The 18,399-nt window shown below is 39.4% G+C and overlaps 1 protein-coding gene and 1 long non-coding RNA gene across 3 annotated transcripts in view; one reads left to right on the top strand and one right to left on the bottom strand.

Moving 5' to 3' along the window:
- LOC309643219 overlaps window positions 1-16,452 on the top strand; it is a 71,167-nt gene extending 54,715 nt beyond the window's left edge. Inside the window, exon 3 of the long non-coding RNA XR_014253629.1 lies at window positions 13,824-16,452. This is a non-coding gene — a long non-coding RNA (uncharacterized lncRNA). The remainder of the gene's footprint in view (window positions 1-13,823) is intronic.
- LOC309643208 (uncharacterized protein) overlaps window positions 6-18,399 on the bottom strand; it is a 100,623-nt gene continuing 82,229 nt past the window's right edge. For both annotated transcript variants that reach the window (XR_014253618.1, XM_082425791.1), the window contains one exon: window positions 6-8,309. Coding sequence is in view for 1 of the 2 variants with exons in the window: in XM_082425791.1 (XP_082281917.1) it covers window positions 8,249-8,309 (61 nt within the window). In the remaining variant the exon portion in view is untranslated. The remainder of the gene's footprint in view (window positions 8,310-18,399) is intronic.

Genomic DNA, 18,399 nt, shown 5'->3' with positions numbered 1-18,399 from the left:
GTGAGCCTCTCCTGGACTGGGTGACAGCTCTGTTACGTTTACCTGGCCCCGAGCTGCCTCTTCAGCGTCACCTCCTTTCCCTCACCAGCTATACATTTCCGGTTCCAGCCAACACTTCCATTTCCCCAAGTGGCATCTGCCTATTGCCTCCAGATTTGTGGACATTCTCTCCTCCTGCATCTTCACCTGGAAACCTCTCAGTGATAGTCTAGGTCTAGGTCTCAGCTTCTGTTCTCTCTGCATACAATACTATCTCTAGCCCAGTAGTTCTCAAAGTGTGATTCCCAGGCCAGCAACACTGACATCGTGTGAGAGCTTATTAGAAATGCAAATTCCTGTGAGCCTATCTTGCTTATCTTTTTGAGAGCATGGAGACAAATGACCATGCAGTTACCTTTCATCGTGAGGTCTTATTCATCAGACCCATTGTCCTTTTGAGCCGAGATTGCACCTGTTCTTGCTTGTGTCCTTTGTGCCCAGGTGTTGTTGCTGGGGGAGGTTCCGAGCCTGGCTGATGGGGAGCTCAGTAAGTGTCTCTTGAATGAATGAATGATACAAAAGTGATTGGGAGGCAGAATCATAAGGTGGTCCAATGCCTACGCTGTGTAGCCACATTGCCTCGGAGCAAATCCTGGCTCCTGCATTCCTGGTTCTGTGACCCTAGACAGTTACTCAGTCTCTATGCTTGCTGGCAAAATAAGCACGGTAATGGCCCCAATTTTGTAGGCCCGGCATGTGGATTCGATGCATTAATACTGATAAGTACTTTGAACAATGCATGGCATCTAGTAAGCACCCACTATTATGAGTATTAAAAAGGACTTTAAGTATGACATATTCCAGTAGCCAGAAGGATTTCATTGGATTTCCCCAAAGAATACTTGGGATTAGAGTCTGGAATATACATATAGACAGTCTGTGACTTCCGATGGTTCAACTTATGATTTTGCAGTGTTACGATGACGTGAAAGCAATGTACATTCAGTAGAAACTGTACTTTGAATTTTTCATTTTAATCTTTTCCTGGGCAAGTGATATGCGTTGCAAGACTGTCTCATGATGCTGGGAGCGGCAGCCATGGCTCACGGTCAACCCTGACTGACAACCAACATACAACTACTCAGTACCCAGGCAGCCATGCTGTTTTTCATTTTCATTGCAGTATTCAATAAATTACACGAGCGATTCAACACTTGATTATAAAATAGGCTTTGTGTTAGATGACGTTGCCCAACTGTCGGCTAATGTAAGTGTTCTGAGCATGTTTAGGGTGGGCTAGGCTAAGCTGTGGTGTTTGGTAGGTTAGAGGAACTAAATGCATTTCCATTTATGATGTACTCAACTCACGATGAACTTATCGGGACATAACCCCATCATAAGTCAAGGGAGAGCTTGACTTATGATTATATATATAATCTTCTGATTCTATGTCTTGGCACTTTTCAACACAGTGTCTGGAGAAGAGCTTTGTTTGGTGATGTCGTCTTCCATCCAATTAACAGTGTTTATAAATTTGTAGCAGAGTTGAGGAGAATAGGATTTGCTGAAGAGTCTCTCACTACTCCCTTCACACCTCTCCTTTTGCTCAGCCCCCTTCTTCTTTTTTTCTCTTTGTCCTTCTATTTCCTTTTTCCCTGTTTCCCCTTTTTCTTTCTTGCTTTCTATCTGTCTCTCTCCTCTCTCTGCCCACCCTTCTTCTTCTCCCACACTAATGACTTCCTCCTTTCTCTTCCTCTCTCTCCCCCAGATGCTTCTGGATCTATCACACTGGTTTCTGCCAAAACTCTTAAACGCCACAAAGAGTCTGAGATATTATAAATGACTCTTAACAGCGCATGGTTTTTAGCCCAAATGAACATGCTAGGAAGGTTCCAGGGGAAAGAAACATTAATGCAAATGAAGTCCCCAAAGTTATTTTTCCACTGTACCTGAAACTGAGCTTCTTTACTATGCTTTCAGCTGAGAGCATCTTGTTGCAAATTGTCCCCAAAGCAAAGGCAGGAGGGGCTGTGCGGGGGGCACTTGGGTACACCTGGTATCCCAGCCCGCCAGCAGAATGCCAGTCTCACCTGCCTTGCAAAGCAGACAGACTGCAGGTTGCTGTGGCTGCTGCCTTGCATCGGATGCTTCAACCACCCCTGCAGCTTGCAGGGCGCCTATAATGGAAAGAGTCCGTGGTCCCCCTGTGTTCAGAGGCTGGGTCTGCCCCTCACGAGTACTGAGCAGAGGATTCTGATATTTAGTGGGAGGTTGGACAAGATTACCTCGGAGATTCCTTCGAAGTGGAAATTCTGTGATCATGTCAATTCTTGACTTCCAAACTCTTGCTGGAGGGAACTGGAATTCTGCTGTACTGTGGGTCACCCCACCTCACCTCTCTAACCACGGAGGCCTTTCTTAATGGTCAGCATCCTCTCAGCCCTCTGGCAGTCAAACGAATCTCCTCTGGGTTCCACCTTAGCGCTGTACTCTTTCTCAAGTATAAACAATAAGTCAAACACCACCTCCCTCTGAAGTGGCCAAGAAGATGGGGCTTTGCCCACCCAGGCCAGCTGATGGTGGCTTATCAGCTCAGACAGGGTGTGGCTCGATACAGGAGGGAAGTGATGGTGACAATGGACCATGCCCTCCCTCACCTCCCCTCTCAGCAGAGGAGCCCTCTCTTCCTCCTGGGGATGCGTCCTCTTCCCTTTTTAAAAGCCAGACCGAATTTATACCCCCTTGTCTCTCCCAGCCAAACAGGTGACTCCTGCCAGGGCAGGGAGAGAAAAAGGCCATTGTCTGCGTCTACCTCTGGCTCCCCTTCATTTCATTGAGCTCACGCGTTCCCTCTTCATGTCACTGAAAATGTTATTTATCGATCCTGCTGACAGCAGCAGTAAATAGAGCCCGGGCTGTTTTACATCACTGATGAGAAGGCAGGCTCCATAACTCATCAGGCCCAATCTGATTCTACATCAGTCCTCTTCCCCTTTTTTCTCTTCTGTATCTCATTACAGAAACAGGAATTAATACACATGGACAGAAGAGAAATGAGTTTGGCTGCTCCTAGGGCTTTTGTGGGAAAGCGGGCATCCTCAGTGGCTCCTTAAGAAAAATTGACAGAGGGTCAGCCCAGTTGCTGTCTGCAGGCACACCCTCACCCTCGCTGAGGACCATTAGCTGTGCCCCGATGATCGTAGGCTGTGGGGTCATCATCACACATGTGGGCTGGAGCTGAGATTTGGGGATTACTCTAGAGATAGCCCTCAAGCATTCTTTTGAATCTCAGTGTACAGCTGTGGGCCAGGGGTGGCCTGAACTGTAAGAAAAAATGGTGCATTTTCTTGGAATACCTGTTTTCCTTTAGATTGAAGGAGGAAATGTATATTAAAAGAAACACACATTTTAATGTGGGTTTGACGCAAATGGACATGAATTTTAACGGGAAACTTCCAAGAAATTTCGCTTTTGTGATGAGCCCCTTGGAGCTATGGTTCAGACCTCAGTGACGGGCAGTCCCTTTACTCAGGCTTTGGAGACTTCTCAAATAAAATACTTCCAGAAATGAGCCAACCTACTTATCCTACTCTTCTGAAAGCACCATCCTTAAACAGGGACCTCGCTTTGTGTTGAACCCACAGCAATAGACAGTGAGTCTACCCCAAGACAAGGGGTATCGAGTGGAATCCGTGCTGGATGTAGGGTGGGAACCCTGAGATTATTTTCCAGGCCCATCCCTTTGTTGCTGGACTTCAGGCATATAACTCCTTTTCCCCCAAAACTCACTGTCTTCCTCTATTTAATGGGGGGGGGTGGTATCTGCCTGCCTGGGCCCTTGTGAGCAATAACTGAGACAAAGAGGGGAACTTTGCTTGTCAGCAGTCTCGTACATGGGATTTTTCTGCAGTATTAAAGCACAATCAGCACCAATTTCTGTTGGCAGGTGCATCATCATAGGGATGCGTGAGAGGACTCCATGTTACAAACTGTCCCACCATGTAAAACACAATTCTTATCATTATTGAGCGCCCACTAGCTGAATTAAGGCCAGGCATGGAGAATACTAAGTGGGACTACAAGACGACTCTGATCTAAGGAACTCCCCGTCTAACTGGGAAAATTAGACAAATGTCACCCATGTGGGACAGCTAGCAAGCAGTAGCTAGATTGTGCAGGTGAGCTGCGTGTTCAGACTTTATAATAAAGGAAATAGGACAATCGCAGTGAATCTTTACGGAGGTTTAGTGTACACTAGGCATTGTCCTAAGGGCTTTAGCTGTAGTTATCTCTTCTAACCTTCTAACAAACCTCCAAAATGTATCTTCTTTTATAATTGAAGAATGGAAGCTTCATGAGATGAAGAGCCTTGCCCACGATCCTGTAGTGTTTGCACCAGATTTGTTTGACTTGAAAGCCTCTGACTAAACGGCTTTCCCAGGGAGCTGTGACCACGTGGGGCAGGGGGTGCATGAAAGTTGCCAAGAAAGTCCGATTTTCTTCACTTCTTATCCCCTGAGCACTAGAGCTCCGGGACCCCTCATTGTGCCTCAGTTTCTTCATTTGCAAACTAAAGTGATTGACTTAGTTGATCCCAGTTCTGAGGCTCTAGATACACTTGTGACAAAGGAAACTAGGCAGATTCAACCTCAGTCTACAAAAGCTCCTGATAGGTTTTGAAGTTTTTATTCCAAATGGAATGAAAAAGGGCATGATACAACCCTAAACTAGGCCTCATTTATCCCGCAGAAGATGATGCCTTTAATTTTGGAAAAATAGAGGTAGGGCAAAAACTGCATAACTCATCCACTGCTTTGAAATAAATTTTGAATATATATGTGTACGTGTGTGTGTGTGTGTGTGTGTGTGTATATATATATATACCTATATATATGCAAATATAAAATATAGATTTTTGTATATAATATATATGGTATATATGTACGTAAGTCTATGTATATACATACAAACATTTATCGTTACTATCATTGCAATTTTTATTCCCCTCCTTGAATTTTAGGCTGACTCTCCCTGTCCTATACTCAGAGCTTAGAGCTGTGAGTACTGAGACATCGGGAAATCCCAGCTTTTACCCCTTTGTTCGCCATCTTTAGAAGTTGCTGCTGCTTGTTCTCTAGCTATTTCATAGTTCCTAACTTTGCTTAAAAGCATTTCTAATTCCTCACATTGAAAAGTGGATGGCAAATGAAGTTTAATACGGACTGTTTTGTACCAAGAAAACTAATGCCCCATTTTCCCCCCTAATGAATGCCAAAATCATCACAGACTCAAGGCTCATGAATAATGTATATCGTCCAATTAAGTGCAAATGCTGTTCAGTTCTTGCAACTGGTATGTGATGCCAGTTCTGGCCTCAGAATGGGCCCTGAGGGTGGGGATGGGAGAAGGGCTTGAGGAGGGTTGAGGTTGTGTGTGTGGATGTCTGACAGCTAAGCCCCTACAACTTGTAGCGTGCTCATTATGTCCTGGGAGCTAAACTTCCCATGCTCAAGTCCACAGAGAGGTGTTTTTTTCCAACCATAAATAGAACTTATCTTAAATTTCTAAATCCTCAGTCTCTAATAGCCTGGGAGCTCTTGCCTGGTCATGTTGTCTTCTGCCTGTAAAACCATCAACTCTAATTGGCCAGCAGACCCCTCTCCCCAAGCTGAACTGCTTCAGGTGGTCAACCTCTGGAGGCTGACCCTCCAAGGGAGATGCAGCAGTGACTCTTTGTACCCACAGAGTACATTTTATCCTTTTGGCTCCTGATCCAGATGTCCTTCTTCACCAAGAGATCCTGGCAGCCTTTTGAGGCTGCTAAATTGGGTGTGATTTTGGTTTTGGGGTTTTTTGTTTGTTTGTTTTTTGTTTTGTTTTAGCATTTGTTTATTTATTTGCATACAATACTGTGGTCAGGAACTTGTTACTTCTCCAGGGAAACTGTTTGCAATGCATCACTGACAACTTAACAATTCACACTGATCATTCCCTGTGGTCTGCCATGGTGACGGTGATGCTTTCATGTGTCATGAGCATGAATTGGGTGTGTTCTTGATCTTCCACTGCCAAAAACACAGAGCCAGGAGGACGTGATATCAAGTCACTGCTTTTACACACCTGGTAAAGGTGGTTATTTCACATATCTGGGCCTCAGTTCCCTCATCAGGAACAGAAGATGGTAACTAACGATTGTTTTATCCAGGTGGGTGTATAAAGTAAAAGCGGTATTATCTGTAAATCCTGAAGCCTTGTGCAAATGTTTGTAATTGCCCTCTTGGCTTTGAGTGTATAGACATTCTCACTTGCAGCTTCACGACTGGACATGACAAATCTCTACGCCTTGGGCTTGCCCAAGCCTGATTAATGCTGTTCATAAAAATATTCATCCATCAGGGTTTGCATTTGTAGCATTTAGTTGTGTCAAATAACAGAGCCAGCCAGCGGTTTCTTAGAATTACACCGCCTAATAATGAATGCTGGAGACAGAATTTTTTTCAGCCTAAAATCTCTTCTTACAACTCAGGGCTGATGAGTACTGCCCTACATTTCTCGATGGATCCAATTTAACACCAGACGAAGCAGTGACTCAGACTAACTTAAATATCTCAAGATGAGTTTCACCTTTTCCTCTGAGGCCGTATCAGTTCAATTGCATAAGTGCAAATTTATTGAAAGTGGTTTGGTGCTTAGCTTTTCTCTATTGGCAGTAATGGACTTTAAATTTATAGCAGGCTGATGAATTTCAGATAAGAGAACCATTACCTTACAAAAACATTAAGGAAAAATATATAACTACAATTGCTGAACCTCAAATGCGTATTGTTTGAATGAGGGGAGATGGATGAGGTAGGCTGACATTTGCAAATGCGATTCCTTTCCATCCTCATGGTGCTAGCCCAGGAGTCTGAAAGCATGGCATATTCCAGAAAGGGCTCGGGATAGTTAGGCATTACAAGTGCATTATAACAAAATAGCAGGAGTAGGATATGCTCTAGAGGTGAGGGATTTTTCCTTCTCTTAATTAATATAATTGAAGGTGTCTTTTGGCAATGGACCAAGGCTGTCATAGGGCTTGGGTGGTTCATTTGGTACCTGTGACGTCCTTTCCCATATGTTATTTTCCTTTTATACATGGCTTTGTCTTCCCACGGGGTGGGACTCTGGCATTGTGTAGACTAAAATGAAGGATACCCAGTACAAATGTGAGGTCCAAAGAGACCTAGGCTTCTCCATTTTCTTGGGGCTTCTGGTATACTGGTGGGGTGGGCGGGTAAGGAGTGAAATTGAAACAGTTATATTTTAAAATATTTTATTATACTTTTAAATATGCTGAACAAATGAACTCTTTAACTTAACAAAATGCAATATAGTTGTGCTACACATAAGATAATCACAGAATTGATAAAATAGGGGTTATAGACAGTATTTTTCCACAATGGAACACAAGTTTTGGGTTGTGTGATGAACTTTATTTTTTCCCCAGTTCTGTCACGCATCTTAGCAATTGTGTGAACAACCTCGTTTGGAGATAAAGTCTCTTTTTTAAAGTTTATTTTTATTGAAGTGTAGTTGATTTACAATGTTTCAGGTGAGCGAAGGGACTCAGCATACATATTTTCTTTTTCAGATTCTTTTCCATTATAGGTTATTACAAGATACTGAATATAGCTTCCTGTGCCATTCCTTGTTGTTTATCTGTTTTATATATAGTAGCGTATATCTGTTAATCCCAAATTCCTAATGTATCCCTTCGCTGCTTTCCCCTTTGGTAACCGTAAGTTACAAACCGTAAGTTTGTTTTCTGTGTCTGTGAGTCTGTTTCTGTTTTGTAAGTAAGTTAATTTGTATCATTTTTTTTTTCTAGATCCCACATATAAGTGACATCATATGATATGTCTTTCTCTATCTGACTTACTTCACTTAGTATGGAGGTAACGTCTTAACATGAGATCCTTTGTGGGTTTGTGTGTCAAATAGCCTTTCTGCTTTTCCATTTCCATCCCATTCCCCTATAGGACATAGCTTTCCAAAAAGTTTCATTCTTGGGCAAGTTACTTATTTTTCTGGCTCTTGCTCTCCTTATCCATAAAATGCATGTGTGTCTGTGGCAGGGGTAGAGGTAGGGGATTCCCAGCGCCACTGTGGTCCAAGCTGAGACCCCAAATTTCCCCAGGATGCTAGGCATTTCCCTGCTTTTGAAGAGAAAAGTCACTTCACCCAGCCTCCAGGAAGACCCCTCCTGGGGTGGCTTCTCTGTGTTCCTCCCTCAGTCCAAGGCCACTTCTCTGTAGTTGATGCTGTGCAGGGGGAACCAGCCACATCTGGCCCTGAGAATGAGAAGAAATGGAGGAAAAAGACATTTCATTTCTACGAATCCCCCTGACCCTCCTGAGAAGCGAGTGGCTGAGAGATGAGCCATGAAAACTGCCTGTGTCATTTTATTTATTTATTTTATTGATGTATAGTTGATATACAATGTTGTGTTAGTTTCAGGTGTACAGCAAAGTGATTCAGTTATGTAGATAGATAGATAGATAGATAGATAGATAGATAGATATTCTTTTTCAAGTTCTTTTCCCTTACAGGTTATTACAAGATATTGAGTATATTACCCTGGGCTATACAGTAGGTCCTTGTTGATTATTTTATACATAGTAGTGTGTATATATGCTAATCCCAAACTCCTAATTTATCCCTCCCCATGCCCCTTTCCCCCTTTGGTAACCATAAGTTTGTTTTCTATGTCTATGAGTCTATTTCTGCTTTGTAAATAAGTTCATTTGCATCATTTTTTTAGATTTCACATATAAGTGATATCATATGAGATTTGTCTTTGTCTGGCTCACTTCAATTAGTATGATAATCTCTAGGTTCATCCATGTTGCTGCAAATGGCATTATTTCTTTCATTTTTATGGCTGAGTAATATTCCATTGTATATATGTACCACATCTTCTTTATCCATTCATCTGTCAGTGGACGTTTAGGTTGCTTCCACGTCTTGGCTATTGTAAATAGTGCTGCTAGGAACGTTGGGGTGCACGTATCTTTTTGAATTAGAGTTTTCCTCTTTTCCAGATTGGAATTGCAGAACATATGGTAATGCTATTTTTAGTTTTTTAAGGAAACACATACTGTTCTCCATGGTGGCTAAACCAATTTACATTCCCACCAACAGTGTAGGAGGGTTCCCTTTTCTCCACACCCTCCCCAGCACGTATTATTTGTAGACTTGGATGATTCTGACTGGTGATACCTCATTATAGTTTTGATTTGCATTTCTCTAATAATTAGCGATGCTGAGCATTTTTTCATGTGTCTGTGGGCCTTCTGTATGTCTTCTTTGGAGAAATGTCTATTTAGATCTTCTGCCCATTTTTTTGATTGGGTTATTTGTTTTTTTGATATTGAGCTGTATGAGCTGTTTGTATATTTTGGAAATTAATCCCTTGTTGGTCACATCGTATGCAAATATTTTCTCCCATCCCATAGATTGTCTTTTTGTTTTAGCAATGGTTTCCTTTGCTGTGCAAGAGCTTTTAAGTTTCATTAAGTCCCATTTGTTTCTGTCGATGGATATTTAGGTTGCTTCCATGTCTTGGCTATTGTAAATAGAGCTGCAAAGGTCATTGGGGTGCATGTATCTTTTCGAATTACAGTTTTCTCCTGTGTCGTTTTAGACACTGCTCCTCTGGCCTTTGTCCCAGCACTGCAGGCAGGGAATGGAAGTCCACTCAAACTGCCTTGCACACAGAGGGTTCTTCCTGTGTGGCTTGAAGTCTCTGTCCTAGGACACCAGAGGCAGCCCAACACTTAAAACGCAGTTAGCTTTAAGAGATAATCTTCAGTTTTCTATAAATAATGCCGGAGGGATTTGTGTAGAATGAGACATTCATTAGTTTTGTAGTTATACACACAGCAAATTTGAAAGAAAGGGGGCTGAATTCAGTTGGCTGGTGGATTATTATGAAAAGAACTAGCTATTAATTGAACTCAGCAAAGTTTGAATGAAATTAAATCGGCAAACACATGATGTTTTGCCAGCAGTTTTCTCAGCCAACAGCTTTTGGTGTGGCCCAATCTTGGAAAAGTTGATACTGTCATTCTGGGCCAAAGCAACTGACTGTGGTCCCTTGTTATAATAGCCCATTAGAAAAAACGCAGACTAACGTGGCCTTGAGGAGAAAATTGTATTTTAAATGCAAATTGCAGAACAGTGTCCCTAGCTGATCCAAGAACATCAATTATCATTTTAATGTGGAGTCTTTAAGGCTCTATCAGTAACCCTAGGTTGTTTGTTTTTAATGTAAGGACAATGGCACACACCAAAATAGTAAAATTAAAAGTAACCATAACTATCATATTACACTTTGATTCACAGACAAACATAATTTTGAAAGTGAGAGATTATTTAGTTCAATTTTCTTATTTTACATGTGAAGAAACTGAGACCTATAGAAATGACCCTGCCTTCCCTGGGGTAGAGATTCCAGCCCCATCTCCTCCTTTTAGTGTCTTGCCTTACAGAAATTGACATCATGGAGCTTCATGAATTAGGAAGGACAGATTATTTTTTTGGTCCCATTTTAATTTTTCTCAAAACTCATAAAATATCATTAGAGTGCTGTTTAATTTTTTCTGAAAAGCAGGAAATCGTAAGATTGATAAATAGTTTAATGTGAACCTGATGGCTTGATTAATTAATCACCAAGCTGAGGAACCACTACAATTCATATGTCAATTCAGACTATTTTCGAGAAATGATTTGAATCAATTGCTAATGAAATTGAGAAATTTAGGAGCTGCTTTCTGACTTCCAAATGACAGGGCTCATATTTAACTCAAGAGACGTGACAGTTAATGACAACATTAAAAAGTGCCATGAATTATTTTCCAGATCATGGGAAAATTACAGCATCTCCCCATTGAAACAGCTCTCAGCTCATCAGCATGAAAATAAACAGCCTTAAATCACATGCTAAGAAATCTTCGATGCTGTTTAAAATCTAGGTTCTTTTGCTGAAATAAACAAAGACCATAATCCTCAGGAATAATTGTAATATTTCATAACCTCTTCCTTAATACAGAGTTATTCTAACTGATATGACTTCTGAAACCCTATGGAAAAAAAAAATTGTGGATCAGTGTTCATAGATCTAATTACTTTAAATCCTTAAAATAGGTAGAGTTTAATTTTTCTTCCCTGCTTGAATTCATAGGCTGGGGTTTCCAATCCTGTTTACGTATAAAAGGGCTAGCTTTGTACATCTTTCTGTAACTTTTCATTTCCAGCCAGACCCTTTAATTAATTTAAAGTTACATCTAGATATAACAAGACAGTTATTATGTGTTAATGAAATATCAGTGGCAAGTGGGAAAGTGCACTGATCAATATTTAATCTAATTAAGGTGTATACTAAGGCAATATTGTTATGTAATTAACTCAAAATAGCATAAGTAATACATGCCTGTTTAAATTTTTATTAATATATTTGTTAAAAAATTTTAGGTCATGCTGTTTTATGGGCTTTCTTGAGAGATATAAAATTAAAATGTTTGTCAAGATGCTACCGGAACAACTATTAAATGTAGCTCTTAATCATCTTAACAGTCTTTAAGGTTCCCGTGCAGTTCTAATGGTCTCACTAAGGATGAAAGATGAGTTTGCCACAAACAAGAGTCCACATGTAAAACCTTTCTGGAATGGTCTTTTAATATTTTTCTTCCAAGTTCTCATGCTGCTTTGCAAGGAGAATGTATGACAGGACTTGGACATGTAAGAAAGTTTGAAATATGTTTACTATTTTTAAGTACATTCTTTAAAGAGCTACATGTTGCTGGGGAGAAAAATATATGGAACTGTAAATATCATGGGGTTACTCTACATATATCTTACGGGATTTTAATACCGCAGCTTCACAAATTCCTGTAGAATTGCAATCTGGGGGGTGAACTTTGGTAGGACAGTGATTATCTCATGCAAAGACCAGAATTGATTGTTGTTATGATTTTCAGAGCTCCAAATATACAAAGTTACAATATGGGAAAACACTTAAATGAGGATCTTGAAGCCCCAAATCCAGGAATAGGCCATTGTGCATAGAAATTAACATGGGTAGTGCGGTGGGATGCACATTTGTACTGAGTATGGTGAAGAACGGGTTCAAGGTTACAAAGTCGAAGCTCTTTTTTAGGGTCATTGCTCACAGAGTTTGCAGTGTCTCATGGTCCCCTAAACCCCACAAACAAATCTAGCTCTTGAACCAGAGAACCATCTCCTTGAATCTACCCATTCCATGTACAGATAGGTGTGGTTAGAGGCTCTCTGATCCCTGTAGCCGCTGGAACACTGAAAATACAGGGAGAATTTTTATCCAAATAAAGATTGAATGTGGTGGCACAGTGATTTTATTCCAAAGGCTTCCATTGCTTCCCTCCATCCTACCATTTTATTGTGGAAAGAGTATTGGAGTTGCTGGGACAATTTATTGTTCTCCGCCATTCCTGGTGTGTATATCTTGCCTAAATGCTGGGATGGCATTTCTATGTTCTTATCTCTGTGAATGAGGGAGTGAGGGGATAACTCATAACTTATGACTCCCCATCTCTCCTGTGCGCGGTGATAGCAACAGGGTTGAATCAGCATATATTATACACACAACGTATTTTTCTTCCTCTCTCTTGAGAAGGGCTGCAAACGCTGAAGATGACAGTTAGGGAAGATGAAAAATCCATAAAAGGATGGAATAAAGATGTTCCAAATAGAAGTAAACTTTTAAATACTTCTGTGTGACCGTGTTTGGTAATGAAGCCATTGATACGTGTGTAGCAAGCTAACAAGAATAGCTGAAAATGATTACCTTCGCCTCTGGGCTTTTTTCACTGTAGGTAGAATTATCTTGAGTCCACACTTCCTGTTGTGCTACAGATCTTTTAGAGCTAGACAGTTTTTAGGCCTAAGCAGCTGTTAAGGCAAGTAAGGAAAAGATTCACAATGTCCTTCCTTCTGTAGGTTCATGTCTGATCCCAGTCTTATGGTGGGGCAGGACAATCAGTCTTGGAGTTCGTGGGGCGAGGGGGAGGACTTTACCAGCCCAATCACAAACTCCCCCTCCCCCATACTGTCTCCCCACAGAAATGAGGAAAAGAGAATACTGGCATTTCTTTACCCTTTTCTTATCAAAACTGAAATTTTAAAGGTTCTTGGCCAATAAAGGAAAAATTGATCTTTAACCTTAAGGACAAGGAAACAAACCAGTGGAACTAAGAGAGTTTTCTAGTAGTCACTTCTGAATCCGACGGAATGAAAGTATTCCAACTGGCTTACTATATTATCCTCAGCTCTTAATTCCCAAAGAAAAATAGTTCTTTATTTTCTCTGTCATTCCTGAGCCTTTCTTTTTTATCAGCTTTGTTGAGGTGAACTTGACATAGAAAAAAAAAAAAAAAATCACGAATTTTAAATGTACAACTTTATGAGTTTGGCAAACATGTACAGTCGTTTAATAACAACAGTCAAGATACAGGATAATTCCATCACCCCCACAAGTTTCCTCCTGCCCCTTTGCAGTCAGCACCTTCCTGTGACAGCCATAGGCAACCACTGATGCTTCCTATTTCTGTAGTTTTGCCTTTACTAGAATTTTAATCCAATGGAATCATATAAGATGGTCTTTTGTGTCAGGCTTCTTTTATTAGCATGATGCTTTTGAGATTCATCATGTTGATTATTTCAATAGTTTGTACTTTCATACTGCTGAGTAGTATTCATTGAATGGATATGCCACAATATGTTTATTAATTCACCAATTAATATACTTTTGGTTTATTTTCCGTTTTTAGCTACGAAGACTGAAGCCCATATGAACATTTGAGTACAGATCTTTCAACAGACCTATGTTTTCATTTCCTTAGAATAAGTACTCAGAAGTGGGAATGCTGGACCAGCGGTAAAGGTAAGTGTAAATACTTAGAAACTGCCAAGATGTTTTAAGTGGCTATATAACTTTGTATTCACACCAGCAATGTCTGAGAGGTCTAGCTACTTCACATCCTCGCTGAGACTGAGATTGGTGGTCTTTTTATTTTAGACATTCTATTGGATGTGTAATAGTTTTTCATCTGGTTTTAATTTTCATTTCAATTCTGTAGAGATGTTTAGCATCTTTTCATTCCTCACTTAGTCATATATACTCTTTGGTGAATTATCTGATCAAACGGTTTGCCCTTTTAACAAAGTATTTTTTCTTAATAATCCATTGTAAGAGTGCTTTTTTCTGAATACAAGTCCTTTATCAGATATGTTTTTTTTGCTTTTTTTAAAATTTTATGTGAGTGTATATGATTTACAATGTTGTGTTAGTTTCAGATTCTTTTCCCATATAGGGTATTACAGAATATTGAGCAGAGTTCCCTGTGCTATGCAAGAAGGTCCTTGTTGATTATCTATTTTATATATAGTAGTATGTATATGTTAATCCCTACCTCCTAATTTATCCTTCCCCCAACTGTTCCCCATTGGTAACCATAAATTTGTTTTCTAAGTCTGTGAGTCTGTTTCTGTTTTATAAATAAGTTCATTTGTATCAATTTATAGATTCCACCTCTAAGTGATGTCATATGAAATTTATCTTCCTCTGACTTACTTCACTTACTATGATAATCTCTACGTCCATCCATGTTGTTGCAACTGGCATTATTTCATTCTTTTTTATAGCCAAGTAATATTCTGTTGTATGTATGGGTGTGTATGTGTATATATATATATACATATATATGTGTATATATATGTATATACATACACACACACACATATATATACCACATCCTCTTTATCCATTCATCTGTTGATGGACATCTAGGTTGTTTCCATGTCTTGGCTATTGTACGTAGTGCTGCTAGGAACGTTGGGGTGCATGTATCTTTTTGAATTAGAGTTTTCGTCTTTTCCAGATATATGTCCAGGATTGGAGTTGCAGAATATATAGTAATGCTATTTTTACTTTTCTAAGGAAACACATACTGTTCTCCATAGTGGCTAAACCAATTTACATTCCCAGTAACAGTGTAGGAGAGTTCCTTTTTCTCCACACCCTCTCCAGCATTTATTATTTGTAGACATTTTGAGGATGGCCATTCTGACTGGTGTGAGGTGGTACTTCATTGTAGTTTTGATTTGCATTTCTCTAATAATTAGCACTGTTGAGCATCTTCTCATGTGCCTTTTGGCCATCTGTATGTTTTTGGTTTTTTTTTTTTTGGAGAAATGTCTATTTAGATCTTGTGTGCATTTTTTGATTGGGTTGTTTTTTGATATTGAGCTGCATGAGCTGTTTGTATATTTGGGGGATTAAACCCTAGTCGGTCACTTCGTTTGCAAGTATTTTCTCCCATTCTGTAGGTTGTCTTTTCATTTTGTTTATGGTTTCCATTGCTGTGCTTTTAAGTTTCATTAGGTCCCATTTGTTTATTTTTGTTTTTATTTCCATTACTCTAGGAGACGGATCAAAAAAGATATTGCTGTGATTTATGTCAAAGAGTGTTCTGCCTATGTTTTCCTCTAGGAGTTTTATAGTATCTGGTCTTACATTTAGGTCTTAAATCGATTTCGAGTTTAATTTTGTCTATGGTGTTAAACAATGTTCTTAATTTCATTCTTTTACATGCAGCTGTCTAGTTTTCCCAGCACCACTTATTAAAGAGGCTGTCTTTCCTCTATTGTATATTCTTGCTTCTTTGTCGTAGATTAATTGACCATAGGTGCGTGGGTTTATTCTGGGCTTTCTATCCTGTTCCATTGATCTATATTTCTGTTTTTGTGCCAGTACCATACTGTCTTGATTACTGTACCTTTCTAGTATAGTCTGAAGTCAGGGATCCTGATTCCTCCAGCTCTGTCCTTCTTTCACAAGATTGCTTTGGCTATGCAGGGTCTTTTGTGTCTCCAAACAAATTAAAAATTTTCTGTTCTAGTTCTTTGTAATTGGAAAGGCATTGCATTGAATCTGTAGATTGCTTTAGATAGTGCCCTGATTTTAACCATACTGATTCATCCAATCCAAGAACATGGTATAGTTCTCGATCTGTTTGTGTCATCTTTGATTTCTTTCATCAGCATCTTATAGTTTTCTTAATACAGGTCTTTTGCCTCCTTAGGTGGTTTATTCCTAAGTATTGTATTCTTTTTGATGTGATGGTAAATGGGATTGTTTCCTTAATTTCTCTTTCTGATCTTGTGTATAGGAATGCACGAGATTTCTGTGTATTAATTTTGTATCCTGCAACATTACCAAATCCATTGATGAGCTCTAGGACTTTTCTGGTAGCATCTTTAGGATATTCTATGTATAGTATCATGTCATCTGAAAACAGTGACAGTTTTACTTCTTCTTCTCCAATTTGGATTCCTTTTCTTTCTTTTTCTTCTCTGATTGCCATGGCTAGGACTTACAAAACTGTGTTAAATAAAAGTGGCAAGAGTGGACACTTACAAAACTGTGTTAAATAAAAGTGGCAAGAGTGGACATCCTCAGAGGAAATGCTTGATCTCAGAGGAAATGCTTTCAGCTTTTCACCATTGAGAATGATGTTAGCTGTGGGTTTGTCATATATGGCCTTTATTATGTTGAGGTAAGTTCCCTCTATGCCTACTTTCTGGAGGGTTTTTTTATCATAAATGGGTGTTGAATTTTGTCAGAAGCTTTTTCTGCATCTATTGAGATGATCATATGGTTTTTATTCAATTTATTGATGTGGTGTAATCACACTGATTGATTTGCGGATGTTGCAAAATTCTTGCATCCCTGGGATGAATCACAGTTGATTATGGTGTAGGATCCTTTTACTGTATTGTTGGATTCAGTTTGCTTGTATTTTGTTGAGGATTTTTGCGTCTATATTCATCAGTGATATTGGCCTATGTTTTTCTTTTTTTGTTCTTTGTCTGGTTTTTGTATCAGGGTGATTTTGGCCTCATAGAATGAGTTTTGGAGTGTTCCTCTGCAATTTTTTGAAATAGTTTCAGAAGGATAGGTGTTAACTCTTCTCTAAATGTTTGATAGAATTCACCTGTGAAGTCATCTGTCCTGGACTTTTGTTTGTTGGAAGTTTTTCAGTCACAGCTTCAATTTCAGTACTTGATTGGTCTGTTCACATTTTCAATTTCTTCTTGGTTCAGTCTTGAAAAAGTGTACCTTTCTAAGAATTTGTCCATTTCTTCTAGGTTGTCCATGTTATTGACATTTATTTGCTTATAGTAGTCTCTTATGATCCTTTGTATTTCTGTGGTGTCCTTTGTAACTTTTCCTTTTTCATTTCTAATTTTATTGATTTGAGCCCTGTCCCTTTTTTTCCTGATGAGTCTGGCTAAAGGTTTATCAATTTTGTTTACCTTTTCAATGAACCACCTTTTAATTTCATTGATCTTTTCTATTGTTTTCTTTGTCTTTACTTCATTTATTTCTTCTCTGATCTTTGTGATTTCCTTTTTACTAACAAACATTGGGTTTTGCTTGTCCTTTCTCTAGTTGATTTCAGTGTAAAGTTAGTTTGTTTATTTGAGATTTTTCTTGTTTCCTGAGGTAAGACTGTATGGCTAGAAACTTCCCTCTTAGAAATGCTTTTGCTGTGTCCCAAAAGTTTTGGATCGCCGTGTTTTTGTTGTCATTTATCTCTAGGTATTTTTTGATTCCTCTTTGACTTCTCCAGTGATCTATTGGTTGTTTAGTAACATATTGTTTAGCCTCCACGTGTTTGTGTTTTTCACGATTATTTTCTTGTAGTTGATTTCTAATCTTATAGTGTTGTGATCAGGTAAGATGCTTGATATGATTTCAATTTTCTTAAATTTACCCAGGCTCTCCTTATGGCCCAGCATGTGATCTATCCTGGAGAATGTTCCAAGTGCACTTGAGAAGAGTGTGTATTCTGATGCTTAAGTTCATCTGGTCTAATGTGTCAGTTAAGGCCTGTGTTTCCTTATTGATTTTCTGTCTGGATGATCTGTCCATTGATGAAAGTGGAGTGTTAAAGTCCCCCACTATTATTGTGTTACTGTCAATTTCTCCTTTTATGGCTGTTGGCATTTGCCTTATGTATTGAGGTGCTCCTATGTTGGGTGCATATATATTTATAATTGTTATAGCTTCTTCTTGGATTGATCCCTTGATCATTATGTAGTGTCCCTCTTTGTCTCTTGTAACAGTCTTTGTTTTAAAGTCTATTTTGTCTGATATGAGTATTGCTACTCCAGCTTTCTTCTGATTTCCATTTGCATGGAATAAGTTTTTTCATCCCCTCATTTTCAGTCTGTATGTGTTCCTAGATCTGAAGTGGGTCTCTTAGAGACAGTATATATATGGGCCTTATTTTTGTATCCATTCAGCCAGTCTCTGTCTTTTGGTTGGAGCATTTAATCCGT

Source organism: Balaenoptera physalus, assembly GCF_965194825.1.
Source record: "Balaenoptera physalus genome assembly, chromosome: 14".
Lineage (NCBI taxonomy): Eukaryota > Metazoa > Chordata > Mammalia > Artiodactyla > Balaenopteridae > Balaenoptera > Balaenoptera physalus.
Note: the sequence above shows the minus strand (reverse complement) of the source record. Positions and strands in the feature narration are given on the sequence as shown.